At 40.8% G+C, this 22,039-nt stretch overlaps 1 protein-coding gene across 24 annotated transcripts in view; it reads left to right on the top strand.

The window, feature by feature from the left end:
* The window catches only part of Pvr (PDGF- and VEGF-receptor related), a 372,948-nt gene that overhangs the window by 262,285 nt on the left and 88,624 nt on the right, over positions 1 to 22,039 (top strand). For all 24 annotated transcript variants that reach the window (XM_067768038.1, XM_067768034.1, XM_067768040.1 and 21 more), the window contains 2 exons: positions 17,783 to 18,184; positions 18,252 to 18,379. In XM_067768038.1, the coding sequence (XP_067624139.1) occupies positions 17,783 to 18,184; positions 18,252 to 18,379 (530 nt within the window). The remainder of the gene's footprint in view (positions 1 to 17,782; positions 18,185 to 18,251; positions 18,380 to 22,039) is intronic.

Raw genomic sequence — 22,039 nt, 5'->3', positions numbered from 1 at the left:
GGAAAGGCTGACGGCGTTTAGATCGGGAAATTTTTGTGATCGGGACGATCAGTCTTAGGTGGGGGGCAGTGTGACGAATATTAATGACACTAAGTGATACTCACATCACTAATCTGATACTAAGTAAATAAAGCCACAACAGCAATAAAGCAAGCAGTCACTTGTATCTGCATAAACGAATCAATCATTATGTCTACACATATGTACGTACACGCAGCGGAGAGAAAATGCACAAACACATGCATGTATCTTATCTGAGATGCTCACAAAAGAAGGCAATCATTTGTGCAAGTATCACTCAAATATACACGCGCATATGAGAAACTATAAACGTAGTTATAGCTGGTAATTTTATATATATGATAACTAACTAGTAAATTCTAGAGTAGAAAAGCCTAGAAATATGCAACGAGGAAACCAGACAGTATAAAAGCAGCAACAGTTGAGGCACAGTCAGTCAGTTTGAATTAAGTACGCTATCTGTCGAGCAATAGAAGTGTTATTTTGAAAGTAGTCTAATAAAGACATTTTGCATTATCGAATATTGGAGTTATTTATACACAGTTTAGTGATTCGAACGTTAAGAGAGGGTTGCAAATAAGCGGAGTTTCAGTAAATTCGTAACAATATATATTTTCATTTCTTTATACTTTTTTTTAATTTCTTTCGACATGCTTGTTGCAAGGACAAGTTGCAGTGCAGGCTTAAATTTGTTGTGGCATCACGCGTTTCGAAAGAAAATTTATAAAAAAATATATGTGTATACTTTTTAAATAAATAAACTTAGAGTTTGGCTACAAGGGATATATGTATTTGTGTATAAAAAAGTTTATTTGAGCGTTTTTTAGCCGATTACCACCATTCACCGATAAACACATTTGCACAGACTTAATTTACTTTTCATATTTGTTTGTCGAAAGCAATATATATTTTTCCCTGTAACTCTGTTATTGATCGACCGATTTTGAAGATTGTGGTCATTTTAGAAAAGTAAGAAAATACATACATACGGTATGGAAGAGCAGTAAATTTTCGTAAGGTTTAGAAATATGGAAGCCTGAAACACAAAATTTTAAAAATTCGTCATTTTTCAGGATTTCAAGCCCTTGCTCCACCTCTAAATCTTTTTTGATTGGCCTAAAACTTTGTATATATTCGTTTTTGAGCTATTCGCATATTTTTAGGGGGTGAGATCGAGAATGCAAACACTTTTTTTCCCTCCATACAACGAAGGGCCACCCTAATGGTTTACTTGGTTTATGAAATGTTAATGGCATGTTACCGATTTATAAAACCATATGGATTGTTATTGTTTACAATCAGAAGCCAACGAAGATTCTCTATAAAAGCCCGGAATCATATGTTTCTGGTACAGTTACCTCTGTTGTTGGTTAACTTCAACCCCTGGACGAGCTCTAGTTAACTTAAAAGAATTAGTTTCTCTATGTTTACGCATCGAATTTCGCAAGTACTCCACCTTTTTGTTATTGTTTATTAAAATTGGCTACATAAATTTCAAGCTAACTAACCCCAACTGTACCCAAAAGGGACTGGGGGGAATTAATTATATCCCAATGTGAACAAAAACTCACTCCCTTTAGGGATTAATCGCACGAATTTTGCAGGGTAATTATCAAGTCACCACTGTACATCAATTATTTATAACCCTTCTCAAAGTAATTTATATGCAAATCAATCGCATAATTCAATGATACGCTACCAAAAAGTCAAAACCAATTTCTGATCCTTGTTTTTCTTCTTCTTCTTCAATAGTTATCTTTAGAAATTCTAACACGCAGGGCCGAATTAACCCTCAACGGGCCCGTAGGCAACCATCAATTTGGGGGCCCTTTTTTCACGTCCGTCCCCTTTTTTTTCGATTAAAAAATACAAACATATCTTTCATAAAAATTTGATTGTCACAATGTAATAATATCAATAACATTACTCTCTACAGTTTAAATATGTCGTTTTCTACATTTGTTTTTGGCAAATACATCAATTATATCATAAATATCGATTTTGTTCAATAAATCTGATTCAATGCAAAGTATACCTAACATCTCGAGTCGCTCTTGTGGCGTTGTAGCTCTTTCAGCAGCTTTGATTCTTTTTAATTGAATAAGCTGTTAGTAATAATGGTAAAACAAAACACAAAACACAGCAAGCAGCGACACTTATGTATGTACAAGTAAACGAAGAACATTCCACAAATATAACCAGCAGCTCGAAGTGAAGAGATATATTATGCACAAATATGTAGTCATCAGCCGAAGTAGTTACTCACACATACACGCGCATAAACTACAAATATATATGTATATAGCTGGTAACCAAGCATGACTTACAACAACTGTTAGCGAAACTACTAGACGTTAGGAGAGATGGGTGAACAAGAAAACTGAGAGTATAAAAACAGCGCAAGCTGAGGAATCAGTAATCAGTTTGATTTAACCACGCTTTTGTGAAGTACGCGATATTGAAGTACTAGTCCCAAAGTAGACTAAATAAAGACCATATTACAATACTGAATATTGGAGTTATTTAATCGACAGTTCAGCGATACGAACGTTAGCAGAAGGTGCAAAATATCAGGAAATTCCCAATATCGTTATTCATTTATTTGTCATCCATCATTAATCATTCACTCATTCATCATTCTAGTTGAAATTTCCGCTTGAAGGCTTCTACACCCTCTGTTCCAAAAATAACCGATATTTTACAAAATAAAAACAACCAGTGTACATTTTGAGATAATTCTTTTTTATTATTCAATATACTCTCCTTTCATTTCGATACAGTTCTTTGCACGCTCATACAATTTGTCAAATGAGTCGGAAATGTCCTTTTTAGGAACCTTGTCTAGTTCGTCGGTCGTCGCCTTTTGAATGCGGTAAATTGAGTTTTATTTATTTGAGTAAAATTTATTTTCAGGTCTGATTATATTTTTCTTTCACTCTCTAGAATTTTATGTTTGTAAGAAAATTTTAGAAGTTTTTTTAATTTTTCGGGGGCTCGCTATTCTGCCTACTTGTTAATTCGGCTCTGCTAACAAGTACCATAACTCAACCAGTATTAAATTATTGAAAACCATTCGCACATTCATACAAACATTGAATGTATTTCCAAAGAATATAAACCACTGTTGACAAAATCTTTACCATATGAAGATATGTAGGTAAAAATAAGTAAGGAAGGGGCTCTCTACGGCTGTGTCAAAAATGTTAGACCTTCGTAATGTCTGCACAATTATTATAGAATATATTAGGTATAGATCATAGATAAGTGAAGTTTTCAACAAATCTGAAATAAATAACTTACTTGTTTGTAATTCTACCTGTCTTAACAGTCGGTCATAAAAGTCATTTCGAAAATTATACGGAAGCAATCCGGGATCTGAAACAGTCCCGCAATGATGCCAAAAGTATTCAAACGCAATCCCAAAATATTCCAAAAATGTCCCAAAGTGTCGCGCAAATATGTTTAACCTGTAGCCGAAGCCGTTGAAAATTATCCTAATATACCGGAAGCAATCTAGATATTATCGCGGAAACAATCCTAAAAACATTCCTGAAATATTCCCTAAAATGTTCCGAAAGGTTCCCGAGTTTATGCTGAACACAACATCAAAATCATCACGAAAAAATCTCGGAAGTATTCCCGAAATCATACTAAAAACAATTCCAAAATGTCACAAAAGAATGAAGTAATGATTACATAATCCAAACAACAAAAACCAAATGATGCAGAATACAATCCTAATATGGTCGGGAAACAGTTGCGAAATGATACGATAGAGTTCCAAAATGATTATGAGAACTATTCGAAATCATCCTGAAATGATAAAGAGAAAGACCCGAAATCGCTCAGATATGAACCTTTAATACAATCCAGAAATAATCTGGAACTGATCCTAAAATTATCCGAAAAGAGCAGCTAATGTTCCTAGACAATAAAATTTGTTTCACATATCATACATATGTATATGTAAAGAGGAGAATTTTGGAAAACTAGGTGCGTATACAATATTTTTAAGGTCAATGAAATTCGGAGCTAGGTTATGGTAGGTTAAAAGTACTGGGCCGAGAAGTTGCATCCCAGTCCGAAACTTAGGCCACCAATGGGCCCATTGTAATGCACTAAACGGTAAGTAAGTTATCGTACAAGCTTCTGCGGATCGAACCAATTAGTGGAATCAATAAAATTAACTATCGCCCTTCTACTTAGTGCCGGGCACCGGCACAGAAAACGCTTTCCTCCTCCTCAATGCGGTACGCGGTGAACGTAGTACCGGTGGAGTCCTCGTTAAGCACTTTGCGGCCTTCGCTGTTTAGCTGTCGGTTTCCTAAAAATGTGCGCCTCATATGAGTAAATGAAAAGCCCATTTCCCAAACGGTATATCGCTCTTAACACATACATACACACATAGATACAAATATGTATATTCACACACTTCCCAATTATTATGCAAGGCACACGGGTGTCGTGCATTCCATACTAAGACTGATAACAGCTAACAAGTATTTGACACTTTGACAAGTAGAAGTGACATTTGCATAGCAAAAAACCCTAAATTAACAACAACAATTACGTACGTTGTATGGCGCTTTAGGTTTTTTCTTTTGGTCACTTTTTATGAAACCCAAATATATTCTTAAGAGTCCATTTTTGGAAGCACTTGGACTTCTTAATAGTAAAAATGTTGGACTAAGTCAAAATGAATTCGAAATTCCCAAATTTTCGCCCACCATTTGGAGCAAAGTTCCTTCCAGACTTCGGAATTTTTCTTTTATACACCCATCTCTCATTGGGTTTTTATAGCGATTGTAAGCCCTATTCTATACTATGGAGTTCTTGTTTGGTGGAAAGCCACACAAAAACAACCTACCTCAAAAAATTAGAGCGGGTATGCAGACTATCAATGCTTAGCATTACGGGAGCCCTGAAAACAACCCCGACGGCTGCACTGTATGCCAATCTGCACATTCCACCTGTAGACCTGTTAGCAAAGAACATAGCGTTAACAACTGCAACCAGGCTCGGTGCCTCGGGGCAGCTTGAGCGCCGACTATACGGCCATAGTAGTATAGCGTCATCAACCACAAGACGAACAGAATACCTGATTCTCTACCTGCGTTTCGAGGGAGATCTTAAGGCCACAATAGAGGTGGACGGGTGGCGCAAGGGTGCTCAAATGGCGGACGAGGCGATACGTGTGTACACAGATGGTTCCAAAGTAGTGGACGGAGTAGGATTTGCGGTATACTGTGCTGATCCGGAAATAAACAGATCCTACAAGCTTCGATTACTGGAGCGTTTTCCAAGCGGAAATATTAGCCGTAACCAAAGCAGTAGAAACCCTGGAAGAGAATTGCTTAAGCTGCAACCGTGTTAACTTTTATATTGACAGGCAATCAGCAATTAAGGCAATAACCTCGCATAGCACAGCAGGGCTGTAAAGTTTCGAAGATTATGTGTAGGTCTTACAACCTTAGCCTATCAAAGTTGCTTCTATCATTAAAAAGAGAGGACTGTACACTCATGACGGGTATTCTGACTGGACACTGCCTTCTGGCGTCACATGCCTATAAATTAGGTTTGGTCAGTGATAGCAGATGTACGAAGTGCGGGTTGGAGGAGGAAACGATCGAGCACGTTCTGTTTTCGTTTGTCGTTGTCTTAAGTCCTAGGAAGCGTCTAGTATTTTCGAATAGGGCGGAGTTATTTTAAAACATAGGTCCTGGTTATTGATAGGGTTTTTCAGTTTGGTCATTAAAACAGACTTCTGGTAATACTACGGACTCATTCAATCTATGTGAGGTCCTCACCGACTGGCCAGTTCAACCTAACCTAACCATCTTAAGGAGGAGGTGGAGGAGGAGAAAACGTTGGAGCACGTTTTGTGCTCGCGTCATGTGCTTTCCAGGCTTGGGCTCTGGTAACACTGTGGACCCATTCAGTCTATCTGAGGTCCTCACGGACCGGCAGTTTAACGTTACCGAACGCAGCTACCTTAAGATACGATGCAGGTCGGCGAACGATGCTAGACCACCTCTGCCAAGCTAAATCCATCGATCTTCCTTATAATAGAGAAATAAGATTATTATTTTGCGAAAACTTTTCATGTTCTGTAAGCTCTGCGGTTCATACAATAGCCGAGCAAAGTTTCTTCAGAATAAGGAAATGTAGAGTCGCAGCAATCGGGCTAAACCAGTATTTAATCCGATTTCACACTAAAACGATACCATAGTATTGAAAAAGAAGTGCCGCAGGCGAAAATTCGGAAGAAAAAATTGCGGAATCTTGAAAAAGAATTTACGTTATGGCCTTTTCCGATACGAAGGATAGTCATAATGGCAATACCGTTGACATTGTAACCCTTTGAAATTTGACGTTATGAACATTTCGCATGACCATTTCTGTGGATCATTTCATATTGTGACGAATATTAGCATCACTAAGCCGATACTAAGCAGCCACTCGTATGTACGTAAACAAATCAATCATCATGTACACACTTACATACAAGGCAACGGAGAGATACTCACCATCAGCCGAAGTAGTACTCGCCTATACACACGCATATGGCTACAAACTACAAATATACATGTATATGGCTGGTAACCAAGCATGAAATTCACGAAATTACTAGACCTTAGGAGAAATGGGTGAACGAGGAAACCGAGAGTGTAAAAGCAGCGCAAGCTGAGGCATGACTGATCAGGTTGATTTAAATACGCAATTAGTTGTGAAGTAAGAGTTATTGTGAAGTAATCTCAAAGTAGTCTAATAAAGACCATTTTGCATTATTGAATATTGTAGTTATTTATTCAACAGTTAAGCGATTCGAGCGTTAGCAGAAGGTTTGGAATAAGCGGAATTTCTCTAAATTCGTTACAATATGGTCATGTCTTCAATAGACTTTGTAGGTATTTAAGGTGGACTTAAGGTCAATCGACATTATGGCCGTTGACCTTGTGTCACACCTTTGTTGGACAATCCTCAAATTTAAGTAAACAACGCAGCACATTCTGCCGCCATATAAAGAGATGCAAATTCACTCAAAGACAGGCTAAAAGCTGTAAGTTGTTTCCTCAGAAAGCGCAACTTGTTTCTCTTCACTTGAAAATCACTTCCTCTAGTTAGCCAATAACTTGAAGTGTTGATTTAAATGGAACAATATTTCTTCACAAGGGTTACGCAATCGTTCGAATCGACATGGACATCGAATGAGATCGATTGCGCTCAGATTTTCAATAACCATCCGCTGACTAATCATTCAACGGAAAGGGGACCTCAAAAGCTGGGTTTGGAACAAATACATCTTTATACTTCCTACTTATGTGTGCGAGTATAAACTTCTTCTTTCGGGCCAGTAGCAAATATGTGAGTATCTTTCTGATCCATTTCATATTAGGGACTCCCTCACTAGGATAGTTTTCAATGATATTGCCCTTTTCAATGCACAGCACGAAACAATAACGATAAAATATGTTGGGATCTTGTGAAAGTTTCACCGGCTCCCATCACTCAGTGGCGCAAAGACAGAAAAAGCATTCCACAAAATTCAGCGTGAACTAAATTTTCATAAAATTCTTCAGTGACGCAAAGTAAAATGGACGTAAATCGGATATGCGCAATTAAATGCTGTCGGCAGAGGTGCCAAAGTCCAGTTCTATGTTACGCATAAAGAATTTTAGTGACGGTTGCGGCATGGGAATGAAAAGATAAAGAAGCGATGCATTCTAGTTGAATTTAGTTGGACTTCTAATTCGGCACAGTAAAAAGCCAAAATGGATTTTTATAACGAAAAAAAACGCTAGAAAAATTAAAGAGGTTGCAAAATTCTGAATGAAACAGAATAAATAGGACAAACCAATAAAATTTTAATTAGGGGTGTAAGTCTAAATGACGCAATTACACGGAATGCATTTATGGACCAAATGAGATCAAGTTTTCCTCTAGCCGCCGCATCCAAGACCTTGGCAAGACTTTCCTTTGCTGCCATCTACGGGCGTTCGATTGAAATACATTCGCTCGAAGCGATCCAGCTAGAAAAGCTCATGCAGCTCATCATTCAATTTCCTTCTGTACACGCCGTTGACACCACGCTAAGAACCATAAATGGGCCCTCTTTTCGTGCGGAAAATTTATTAAACTAATAATGAGTACTTAACCTCGTATGTGACTTTAAATCAAAGCTAAGCGCGTTGGTCAATCCTTCTTTGTAATAATTTTAGTAATTGCAAAAGCCCAAGGATTCAAAGTCGTCCTTCACTTGTTTTTTCTTAGTAGATCGGAAATTCTTCTCGCATATGAAGTACCCATAGCCACCACAAAACTCCCCGAAGCAGCTGTTCCCGTTAATAGGAGTGTCGGTATAAACGCAGACTGTAACCCTTAGAGCACACGCTCCGCGCGGTAGCAGTTTTTAACCATAGTTAATCTCACAAGTTGACACATTACAGTTCATACTATATTTCGACTAAATACATTGTGCGCCAAAGTGCGTTTCAGGTATTTTATTCGCATTTTACGACGCTCACACCTTACCTCACATGTAGTCTAACTCACAACCCGTAAGAGGATTGTCAAAATAGATGTCGAAGGAATGGGCCGGGGCGTCCTTATGAATTCGCTTAAGATAACCTAACTAGGTAAGAAATATCATATCATCCGCTGTCTTCCCCTCCACCATTGTCAGTCCTCTACGCTAGACTTGTTTATGGTGGGATTACCAGGCATGAAGCTGCACCTATAGCTCTATATAGAACATCATACACGTTATTGAGCGTATGAGGGAGGGTGCGTCTCTCTACTGGATTCGCTAAAGCACAATTACATTCCAATTGACTTAAAAATTTTACATAGTTTTCGCATTCGTGTACACTCGCCTGTAAAATTCTTAAAAGGGTTGCGCTACACAACTCCTTAAATCCCACCCTTTAGATTTCGTACAATACTTCAGCCTAAAAATTGCTCTCCTATATAGTATTTCCATTACCGAGTTGGGAGTAATAAGTGGCTGAAACTTGATCCCCTTTGGTTGTCTCGGTCGGTGAAAGTTTGGCCTTGAAATTACATCGGGGTCATATCAAATCGTTGCCGTTGGCTAGTCCCTCAATGATACTAGTTAGCGGAACGTACCGTATCTATATATCCGGCCAATGACCATCAAAATGGATAATACTCCCTAAAACCTTCGGAGTGTCTTAATCGTTAAAAGAAAAACAACAACGCCAGTAACAAAAAGAGAAAAGGACAATAACGACGGTGAGCCCGACTGCGGTTCGATCGAGGTTGGTCTGGGGCGTCTGATCTCGCTTGCAATTTAATAAAAATAAATACAAGGCGCGATACACCTCCCAAGAGTCATGTATAATGCCAAGCTTCTCTTCCAATTTGTGTCGTGCTCATCATGTTCTAACCCAACTCCGACTGAGAAGATTTTCATGGCAGAAATACACTCGGAATGTTTGCCAAATCACTGCCGACGGGCGACCCAGCTTAGAAAAACTACAACTACATCACGGCAGTCGCCAAGGAAAATGTTGTATAATAATAACAAAGTCACTAACACCAATACTAAATGACTAAATGAAGGACGCCTTAAAATCTTTTAAGAAGTTAATCCAGAAGGCCAAAAGGGACTCCTGGAAGAACTTCACCAATGACATCGAAGAAGTCTCAGAGGCCAATAGTCTACGAAAGGTTCTCTCCAAAAACCCCATACCTCCAAGCTGCATTCGCACAACGAACGGAGAATGGGCCACTTCTAGTACGGAAATTCTAGAAACCCTGATCACCACTCACTTTCCAGGCTGCAGATCTCAAGCATACCTCTTAAACACGCAATGTAACCCAGGGCCGTTTCGACCCCTGGACTACATTGTAAGCGAAAAAGGAGTTATCTGGGCAATCAAGTCCTTTAAACCCTTCAAATCTCCGGGAACGGATGGAATATTTCCCGCTGAATTGCAAGCTGCAAGCGATCTTATAAGCCCGCTGCTAGCTAAAATCTACAAGGTTTGCCTCAACCTTTTCTATATCCCCACGGAATGGACCAAGGCAAAGGTAGTCTTCATACCCAAAGGGGGCAGGATATAGGGCAACAGTCCAAAGGATTTCAGACCAATAAGTCTGACCTCCTTCCTCCTCAAAGTTCTAGAACGATTGCTGGACGCCTATATTAGACGATCGGCAAATAAGGCACTAATCTCCAACTACCAACACGCCTACTCTAAGGGAAAATCCGTAGAGACAGCTCTACATGCTATCACTACTAAGATAGAGAAGGGTCTTGCCTTTAAAGAATTTACGCTGGGTATCTTTCTCTACATAGAAGGAGCCTTCAACAACGTTCTCCCAGCAGCGGTCACAAAATCTCTACGTTCACTAGGGGTGGAAGAGCCTCTTGTGAAATTCGTCGAGCTCCTTCTAAACAAGAGAATTATTATCTCTGAGCTGGGCAGGTCATCGTTAATAAGGTATACCAACAGAGGAACCCCCCAGGGGGCGTTCTTTCTCCTCTACTATGAAACCTGACGGTGAACGCTCTGTTATCTATACTACAGCCCACCGGATGCCAAGTCATTGCATATGCCGACGACATAGCCTTGACAGTTACCGGCAAACACCTTCCGGTGCTTGGCGAACTCTTGCAAAATGCTCTTAATCTATCAAACACTTGGTCTATGGAATGCGGACTCAGCATCAGCAGTGAAAAAACTGAGATGGTGCTTTTTACTCGCAAACGCATTATACCGGAATTTACCCTCCCGTCCCTTAACGGGAGGGAAATCAAACTCTCTACCGAGGTTAAATATCTCGGAGTTATTCTAGACAGGAAGCTTCACTGGAAGCGAAATGTGGAGGAACGATCCAGGAAAGCCACAATGGCTCTCTACGCTTGTAAGTCGGCAATCGGAAAAAGGTGGGGTCTCCAGCCACGCATAGTCCATTGGATCTATACGGCAGTGGTGAGACCCATACTCTTCTACGCCGTCACCGGTTGGTGGACGGCACTCGATATCGAATCTAACAAGAGCAAAGTAACGAAAGTGGAGAGGATGGCGGCAATACTCACCAGCGGTGCCCTTCCCTCCACTCCCACCAAAGCTCTTGAAACCATATTATTCCTTCTCCCAACTGATCTATATTGTAGATACTGTGCCTCCTGCAACGCGGCAAGGCTCAACGCTATCGAACCATGGAGGGACTGCAGGTTTGGTCACACCCGGATCCTGAAGCAAGTCCCCGAAACCTTCTTGAAATTGGACCATACAACATCGTCCCCTTGCTGGGACAACAAATTTTCCACAAGAAACCCAGAGAGGAACGAGTGGGCAAACGGCGTGGAGCCGGGATCACACGAAATCTCCGTTTTTACAGATGGCTCTAAACTAAACAACAGAGTCGGCAGCGGAATATTCTCGGAGAAGCTCAATCTAAGCGAGAGCTTTCGCTTACCCGATCACTGCAGTGTTTTTCAGGCTGAACTCATAGCTATCTGGGAAGCAGCCCTCTATCTTGCTAACCTGCAGGTGACCAATTCTATTTCAATTTTCTCTGACAGCCAAGCTGCCATAAAATCCTTACAATGCAGTAACACCTCGTCACTAGTGGCATTGAAGTGCAGAGAAACCCTCAACAAACTAGCTGAAAATTGCAACCTAAGCATAATATGGGTTCCTGGCCACTGTGACATCACAGGAAACTGCGCCGCGGATGAGCTAGCTAGGGAAGGCACCAACCTGCAAACAATAACCTCCGCTGGTTGGGCCAGCCCTCCTCTAAACACTTGCAAATACTACCTGCGATCTCTTTTCACGGATCAGCCAAACCCCAGATGGGCCAAGGAACCTACATGTAGTATATCCAAGCAAATCTGTCCTGGATGAAAAGAGATCGCGATCGGTGATATTGTTAAACCGTATCTCTATAAGCCCACTAGTGGGCCTTCTTACAGGTCACTATCTCATGGGCACTAACGGTGCCTATATGGGCCTGCGGACAAATGACTTCTGCCGCAGGTGTAGGGACGAGGAGGAGATAGAAAGCGTTGAGCACTAGCTGTGCCACTGTCCCGCACTGTCAAAAACCAGGTACCAATGCCTCCACAGACACTCTTTTGGGTGCCTTGCGGAGCTTGAATCTATAAACCCAAACGACATCTTGCGTTTCATTAGGCAAAAGCGCATGTTTAGCCTCACTGGGGTCTAAACTTTCTTCTTATTCGAAAGTAGGGTAACAGGAAATAGGGGCCCCCGCGTGGTAGCACAATGGGCCACAACGGCCTACGTGAGTCTCCGTTCGGACAGCGGAGGCAGCCACTTTAACCTAACCTAACCTAACACCAATACTAGAAAAATCACCAACAGCAATAACAACTAATAACAAGTAAAGGTGTCTAAGTTCGGGTGTAACCGAACATTATATACTCAGCGTGAGCTTCAATTGCACATTTCATTTCAGATAAATTACTTTTCTACATAACACGTGGCACCGCCCGTTAAAAAAAAATGTCTCCCCATTTCCTCTTACAATAAAACTTGATAAGTGAAATATCATTGATTCAAAATTTTTTTTTTGTCTAAGTTATAGCTTATTATTCTAGTGTACGACCCTTTTAAACTTGGTTTATATCTAATTTGCCGTGGTCTTTAACCGATTCCGTCCATTTTTACTAGAAATATTTTTTGCTATAAGGAAAATATGTGTACCAAATTTTATTACGATCCGTTAATTTTTCTTCGAGTTATGGCTCCCGAAACATAGAAAATTGCTTAGACAAAAATTTTAGTGTTTTTCAATTTAATGTTATAATTCAATTTAGAAAGTAAAATGCTATTTATACAAAGCTCTTTTTCGCTAAGATATAGCTTATTATTTTCGCCTACGACCCTTTTAAAAATCTTTTATATAAAGGTGGGCGTGGTCTTTAACCGATCTCGTCCATTTTTTCTAGAAATATTTCCAGCTATAGGGAAAATTTGTGTACCCAATTTTATTACGATCCGTTAATTTTTCTTCGAGTTATGTCTCCCGAAACATAGAAAATTGTTTAGTCATAAAAGGGGCGGTGCCACGCCCATTTTTTAAATTTGTAGTTTTTTCGATTTATTGTTATAAATCCACTTGAGAAATGAAATACCATTGATATAAACCTCGTTTTTGCAAAGATATAGCTTATTTTCCATGACCCTTTTATACAAAAGTGGGCGTGGTCCTTAACCGATGTCGTTAATTTTTCTTTCAAGCATTCCTTATAGTAAATAAAAATTTTGTTACGATAGGTTTAACGATTTTTGATTTATAATTAATAATATTTGTAAAATTGATTTTATCACAAGTGGGTGGTGCCCCACCCATTTTAAACAATTTTTTCAAATTTTTATCAAGAGTCTCAATATCAGTCCACACTTCAAATTTCATCATTCTAGGTGTAGGCGGCCACCGTGGTGTGATGGTAGCGTGCTCCGCCTACCACACCGGATGCCCTGGGTTCAAACCCCGGGCAAAGCAAAATGAAAAATTTTAGAAATAAGGTTTTTCAATTAGAAGAAAATATTTCTAAGCGGGGTCGCCCCTCGGCAGTGTTTGGCAAGCGCTCCGGGTGCATTTCTGCCATGAAAAGCTCTCAGTGAAAACTCATCTGCCTTGCAGATGCCGGTCGGAGTCGGCATAAAATCATGTAGGTCCCGTCCGGCCAATTTGTAGGGAAAATCACGAGGAGCACGACGCAAATTGGAAGAGAAGCTCGGCCTTAGATCTCTTCGGAGGTTATCGCGCCTTACATTTATTTTTTTATTTTAGGTGTATTATTTACTAAATAATCCGTTTTTTTGTATTTTCCAAAATGTTATATATATAAAAAGTGGGCGTCTGGCTTCAGGTAAGCTCGTGTACCAAATTTGGTGAAGATATCTCAATATTTACTCAAGTTATCATGTTAACGGACAGGCGGACGGACGGACGGACGGACGTGGCTCAATCAAAAATTTTTTCGATACTGATGTTTTTGATATATGGAAGTCTATACCTATCTCGATTCCTTCATACCTGTACAACCAACCGCTATCCAATCAAAGTTATAATACTGTAACGAATTCGGGGAAATTCCGCTTATTTGAAACCTTCTGCTAACGTTCGAGTCGCTACACTGTTGAATAAATCACTCCAATTTTCAGTATTGCAAGCTAGTCTTTATTTATATTACTTTGGGAGTACTTCACAATTATACTTCACTTCACAACTAATAGCGTGTTTAAATCAAACTGATTACAGATTACTCAACTTGCTCTGCTTTTATACTCTCCGTTGCTTCATTCGCATATTTCTACTAAAGTCTAAACGTTTCGCCTTCTATAACTGCTATAACTCTTACTTGGTAATTGAGCAACATATATGCGTGTGTATGTGTGATTAACAACTTCGGCTGATGACTACATCTGTGTGTGAGTTATCTCTTCGTTCTTAATTACATTAAAGTACATCCAGCCTTAACCAGATGGATCGGCTGCATTTTAATAGCAGGAAGATTACATCACAATGGGGATCGTACGAGATCACGAAATCAGTGGACAGGGGCACGCCGCAGGGAGGGTAGCTATCACCTCTGCTGTGGACGCTGGTCATCAACCAACTGCTCAGGCTCAATCAAAATTTTTTTCGATACTGATGTTTTTGATATATGGAAGTCTATACCTATCTCGATTCCTTCATACCCGTACAACCAACCGCTATCCAATCAAAGTTATAATACTGTAACGAATTCGGGGAAATTCCGCTTATTTGAAACCTTCTGCTAACGTTCGAGTCGCTACACTGTTGAATAAATCACTCCATTGTTCAGTATTGTAAGCTAGTATTTATTTAGATTACTTTGGGAGTACTTCACAATTATACTTCACTTCACAACTAATAGCGTGTTTAAATCAAACTGATTACAGATTACTCAACTTGCGCTGCTTTTATACTCTCCGTTGCTTCATTCGCATATTTCTACTAAAGTCTAAACGTTTCGCCTTCTATAACTGCTATATCTCTTACTTGGTAATTGAGCTACATATATGCGTGTGTATGTGTGAGTAACAACTTCGCTGATGACTACATCTGTGTGTGAGTTATCCCTTCGTTCTTTACATTAAAGTACATCCAGCCTTAACCAGATGGATCGGCTGCATGTTAAATTGCAGGAAGATTACATCACAATGGGGATCGTACGAGATCACGAAATCAGTGGACAGGGGCACGCCGCAGGGAGGGTAGCTATCACCTCTGCTGTGGACGCTGGTCATCAACCAACTGCTCAGGCTCAATCAAATTTTTTTTCGATACTGATGTTTTTGATATATGGAAGTCTATACCTATCTCGATTCCTTTATACCTGTACAACCAACCGCTATCCATTCAAAGTTATAATACTGTAACGAATTCGGGGAAATTCCGCTTATTTGAAAACTTCTGCTTACGTTCGAATCGCTACACTGTTGAATAAATCACTCCAATGTTCAGTATTGCAAGCTAGTCTTTATTTAGATTACTTTGGGAGTACTTCACAATTATACTTCACTTCACAACTAATAGCGTATTTAAATCAAACTGATTACTGATTACTCAGCTTGCGCTGCTTTTATAGTCTCCGTTGCTTCATTCGCATATTTCTACTAAAGTCTAGACGTTTCGCCTTCTATAACTGCTATATCTCTTACTTGGTAATTGAGCTACATATATGCGTGTGTATGTGTAAGTAACAACTTTGGCTGATGACTACATCTGTGTGTGAGTTATCTCTTCGTTCTTAATTACATTAAAGTACATCCAGCCTTAACCAGATGGATCGGCTACATGTTAAATTGCGCTGTTAATTGGACGCTAGTCATCAACCAACTGCTCAGGCGATTCGATGAGGAACCCGTAAAACTTACGGCTTACGCAGATGACGTTGCAATTGTCATAAGTGGAAAATGCCTTCCAACGATTAGTTCTATGATGGATCGGGCGCTTCGGGATATTCATACCTAGGCATCTAATGTCGGGTTGAAAGTCAATGCAAGAGCCCTGAAAACAACCCCGACGGCTGCCCTGTATGCCATTCTGCACATTCCACCTGTAGACCTGGTAGCAAAGAACATAGCATTAACATTTGTAACCAGGCTCGGTGCCTCGGGGCAGCTTGAGCGCCGACCATATGGCCATAGTAGTATAGCGTCATCAATCACAAGACGAACAGACTACATAATTCCCTATCTGCACTTCGAGGGAGATCTTAAGGCCACAATAGAGGTGGACGGTTGGCGCAAGGGTGCGCAAAAGGCGGACGAGGCGATACATGTGTCCAAAGTAGTGGAAGGGGTAGGGTCTGCGGTATACTGTGCTGATCCGGAAATAAGCAGATCCTACAGGCTGCCGGATTACTGTAGCGTTTTCCAAGCGGAAATATTAGCCGTAACCAAGTACTCTGGAAGATAATAGGTTAGGCTGCAACCGTGTTAACTTTTATATTGACAGTCAAGCAGCAATTAAGGCAATAATCTCCCATAGCACAGCATCTAAATGCGTGTTAGGGTGTAAGCAGTCTCTGGAGAGAATCGGGATAGGGAGAAGCATTCATCTATATTGGGTCCCAGAGCATATGGGAATAGTTGGGAGGGAAAAAGCGGGAGAACTAGCTAAAAAGGGCGCATCCCTTGAAGCTTGCTCCGTAGACGTCCCAATTAGACTGGGCGAGATTAAGCGAAGGCGAGAGGTGCACATGATCGACCAAGTGGGAAAGGCGTGGGTTCAAGCGGTGTAGGTGTTACAACCTTAGACTAACAAAGTTGCTTCTATCGTTAAAAAGAGAGGACTGTAGACTCATGACGGGTATTCTGACTGGGCATTGCCTTCTGGCGTCAAATGCCTTTAAATTAGGCCTGGTCAGTGATAGCAGATGTAGGTAGTGCGGGTTGGAGGAGGAAACGATCGAGCACGTTCTGTGCTCGTGCCCTGCGCTTGGCAGGCTAAGGCTCAAGCTATTAGGAGTAATACAGCTGTCAGATCTAGAAGCAGTAAGTGGCTTAAGTCCTAGGAAGCTTCTAGTATTTGCCAAGAGGACGGAGTTGTTTTATAACATAGGTCCTGGTTTTTGATAGGATTTTTCAGTTTGGTCATTAAAACAAACTTCTTGTAACTCTACGGACTCAATCAGTGTATGTGAGGTCCTCATGGACCGGCCAGTTCAACCTAAACTAACCTAACCTAACCTATCTCTTCGTTGCCTTTATATATGTGTGTAAATGATGATTGATGTGTTCATGTATATACGAGTGGCTGCTTCATGTTTTTTCATTGTTGCGTGATTATTTATTTAGTATCAGCTTAGTGATGCTAATATTCGTCACAATACGCTGTGCTTAAGTACAGCTGGGTATAAAAATGTACCAGTATTTAATCAGACAAATATTGCTCGTTAAATTTGTCATTAAAATCCAGACCACCCCTAAGCATAGTTATTTAGGAAATCAACAAACATTAAGGCTGGGTTTTCAGTGCGAGTTTAAACTCCAGTGCAACTTTGTTCGATAACATCAAATTTCAGCTTAAGCGGCCGAAGGGGCAGGGTTATACTCCGGTCAACTTTAACTGGAGTTTCAGCTCGCACTGAAAGCCCGGGCCTAAGTTTCGCAGGTGTTGTAAATTTAAAGTGCAAACACCTCATGACCGTATCTTATTAGTTTTATGTAATTTAAACATTTATTATTAAATTTATTTGATTTTTTACATTCTTTTACATATCCAGCGCCAAACCCTACGCCAACTCCTCCTAATGCTAATGATGATGGTGATTTTCGTCGAAATTATGCAGTCGAATATGGTGCACCGTTAATTACACCATTAATGGAATATGTAACACTCGAACTGAATACCAATTATACAATACGTTGTGAAGCCAATGAACCATTGATATGGAAAGTTGCACCCAATTCACCAACACATGAAGTGAAAACATTTGATACTGGCGATCCGCAACGCCCAATTGGCAGTATGCTATATCTATTGGATATAACATATTTGAATGTGGGCAATTATTATTGTATAAAACAATCTAGCGTTAGTAAAAATGTGGAATATATGCCGGATGAGGAGCTGGTAGAGTTGGTGAATAATAATAAAGCATCATCCATATATGTGTACGTTAATGGTGAGTTATGTGGTAAAAAAAAAAAGAGTTTGAAAATAATTAACAAAATATTATTATCTTTTTATAGATCCGATTAATCTTTTGGCGCAAACTGAAATACCCATTATAACTGCATTTCAATATCAGGATACTGTGATACCATGCAAGCCAACTATGCCACATTTGGAAGTCTTACTCACCACACCTCATGGTGAAGTATGTATTTTAAGGAATATTTATTCCGCTTTCTTGCACTTCTTTTTTTTAATATATAACACTTTGCATCACCTACACTTTTTAAAATTCTCACTCTCAACTATCATAGCATTGGATATTCTCTAAATATTACCAACATTATCCGCACATTTTTCTTTTAACTTAAGTTAGGTTATGTTGATTGGTAGCCACCACAGCTTCTCCGTCTTAGATTACACGAAGGTCCGGTGTGATATTGCATAAAATAACGGTGATGCTTGAACTACATAGAGAATCGCTTCGTAGCGATGGTGTATTTTCAAATATGACTGATCTCTACCTTGTGTAAATCCTCTGGAGGCGAGTTATTCGTCTAGTTCTGGCAGAAGCTTGACAGTCAAGCAACACGCATGAAACAATGAGTACAAGATATCGCAATATGGGTCGTAGCCACATTGGTTTGTGTTTGAGAAAAAAGTAGCACTATGGTTACCTAGCAACAATTACCGCCGTCAACATAAATATCAGCTGATTTAGTTGCGTTGTTGTTATACACTCGTGTTTACATATTTTTTGTTAAATTTCAACATGACAAGTTTCCTTGTGACGTCGGCTAACCGCCTGTCACCGACTTCCGGTTAGAAAGATTTCGCTATTCTACAAGAGGAGGGATCTGCCTAGCGTTTTCTTAGCAGACTTCATGCCCATCTGTACAAGCGTACATTACAAGTGGCCAGGGAAACTTATCCCCTACAGAAATTTACATCCGGTTTAACGCTACCTTTTCGCGTTAAGAGATCTGCATGACAGTTGCTTGTCATTTACTCTGCCCCGGAACCCATATTATCCCAATCTGAAAATCGCAAGCCATGTTGTGGTGGTAGTGTGCTCCGCCTACCACACCGAGGATGCTGAGTTCAAATCCCATGCAAAGCAACATTAAAAATTTAGAAACGAGTTTTTTTCAATTAGAATAACAGTTTCCTAACCGCGGTCGCCCCTCGGTAGTGAGCATTTTTCTGCCATGTATGTATGTCCCGTCCCGCCAAACTGTAGGAAAAATTCAAAAAGAAGCACGAGGCAAAGTGAAAAAGAAGCCCGCCCTAAATCTCTTCAAACGTATATCGCACATTGTATTTATTTCTATTTAATAGCAAGCCAGTTCAGATGTTCCCAGACCAACCTCGATGGAACCATAGTGAAGCTTACTGTCTTTGTTGTCCGATAAGATGTTAAATTCTTTAATCGAAGTTGCACTAGACAGTATTTCGTCCACTGCATCCTCAATTGTGGCAACTTCCGCTTGGAAGGCGTTACGATAATCGGGCAGCTTGAGCTTACGACTTTATCGAACTCCGGCTCAACTTCGGGACTTCAGCTACAGCCTTACTGGCAATATCCACGGACGTATCTTCAGTATGACTTTCAATGCCGAGGTGAGATTTGTTCTGAAAGCGTCGCTGATACCAAAGAACACTCTCTGTTGCGCCGACACTAACATTTTAGCAATGCTCGTAGTTCTCTATTCACCCCATGGGACAGAACCGACTTGATTTCCATCTTATAAGCAGCTTACCCCCTCCCTGCAGCAGTACCAAGCAATAGAGGTATTTCTAACCTTATCTCCTACAATGAGCCTCACTAACTAATAGTTTTCTATTCAAAATAATGCCTATATATTCAACTCTATCAGAAAGTAACAGCGATACTATCCTAATCGAGTGAGTCCTGAAAGCGGGTAACAGGGTAGCTTCTCGTAAGAAGAACTAGTTCCATTTTGTTGGGATTGTGGACTGGCTAAATCATTCAGCCCACCTAGTCACCATATTCAGATAGCAGTACAACACATTGCGCAGTGTGTCCGGAAATTTATCCCTCAAAATTGTCAGGTAATCCGCCTAGACAATCACTCGGTAGCCGCTGGCGTTCAGTTCTACCAGAAACTCGTTTAATACCACTATCACAAGAGTTGAGTAGATATGTGCATAGAACACCGCCCTGCTCACCTGTTGCTGGCACTATTCGATAGTCATGTAGGAAAAACAGTTTGTTATTGAATTTCTTTGATAGCCTCAGGCAGGACGTTGTAAAATGCAGCTCGTTGTGTAGAAAGGCACCCAGAGCAAATTCCTTATGCTCGAATGGCCAGCCATTCCAATTTACACCTTTTTAAATCCCCAAAGAATTTTGCAGTTGCAGCCAAAAAATGTCATTCGGGCACGTTCGGGACATTTATTTCCCACTCAAGTTAGCTTTCTCGTAGGGAGTTGACACGCATTCCAGCAGGCCTAACAACCACCAGTGCTGCGTGGAGAGGATTCTGCGAAACCGGGACATCAGAAGCACGATTGTTATCCAGCACCTTAAAGGACTCTCATCTACCTATCGTCCACCTAACATTAAGCGTTGTCCGAATTCCTTGAAAGAAATTTCCTGAGCCTCGAAGGTTCAGGTTAGGTTAGGTTGAGGTGGCTTCCCGAAGGCACACTTAGGCCAGTAGTATTAGGCCCGTTGTGATACCGAAAATACACCATTACCTTTCCTCTTCGAACCATTTTGAGGACCTGATGAAAGCTACCAGGTCCTTGACGTCATGCTCCACAACCTGGCTCAGATTATCAAGGAATGGAGCACCCAGAAAGCGCTACCGTGCTCCGCTTAGTGCTGGGCTGTTGCAAATGAGGTAAACCACCGTTTCCTCCTCCTCATCCTCTTTACAACTTCTACAGCATCGACGATAAGGCTCTCCTAACCTTTCTGCATGCCTACCTATGAGGCAATGACCAGTTAGTGCATGTTTTACAAGTGTGGAAATTGTATCCCTTTTTAGGTTGTACACGTGTTGGAATCTTTTAGGCCAGGTTTCCTTCGATGTTCGACACCCCGGTGTTTGTACCCATCTTTCGTCGGCTTGACGGTGGATGTGCTCTTTTAGCATTAGCTTACATGTGGACAGGGGCATACCTCGCGTTCTTGGCCAGGAAGAACCTGCCTGGTTGTACCCTGCCTTGCGAGTTCATATGCAATGCAGTTTCTCTCGATGTCCGTATGTCCAGGGACCCATGTGAGGTGTACACGGTTCTGTTGATCCATCTCATGAAGAGATCGGCGACAGTTTAGTGCTAGTTCAGAATTGAACGAGTGGGAGCCAAGAGATTTTATGGCAGCTTGGCTGTCGCTGAAAGTAAACATTTCTTTGCCGATGGTGTGTGTCCCTATCCTAGCTGCGGCTTCCATTATGGCTGCAACTTCTGCCTGGAATACACTGCAGTGGTCGGGTTGTCTGAAGGAGAGCTGGAGTTCAAGGTCCCTTGAGTATACTCCACCTCCAACTCTACCGTTTAGCTTGGAGCCGTCCGTGTATATGGAAATGCTGCTGTCAGTAGCAAGGCACCTATCCGACTCCGTCCAGTCATCCCTGCTGGGGATGTTTATCTTAAAGTTGGTTTCCGCAACTGTTATGGTCGCACAGCGATCCGTGCTAGGAGGGAGAAAATGGTATTTGTTTAGTATTCTTGAGTGTCCCGTGGTCTTGTGGTTCCAACACGACAACTCTCTTAGACGCAGGGCTGACGTTGCCGCCGCTCGAGAACCAGCTAGATCCAATGGTATGATGTCAAGAATGACCTGAAGAGCTTCGCTAGGCGTTGTTCTTAGAGCCCCACTTATGCTTATCATGCT

The sequence above is a fragment of the Eurosta solidaginis genome, chromosome 2 (assembly GCF_040869045.1).
Source record: "Eurosta solidaginis isolate ZX-2024a chromosome 2, ASM4086904v1, whole genome shotgun sequence".
In the NCBI taxonomy this organism is placed as follows: domain Eukaryota; kingdom Metazoa; phylum Arthropoda; class Insecta; order Diptera; family Tephritidae; genus Eurosta; species Eurosta solidaginis.
This window is presented reverse-complemented; position numbering and strand designations above follow the sequence as displayed.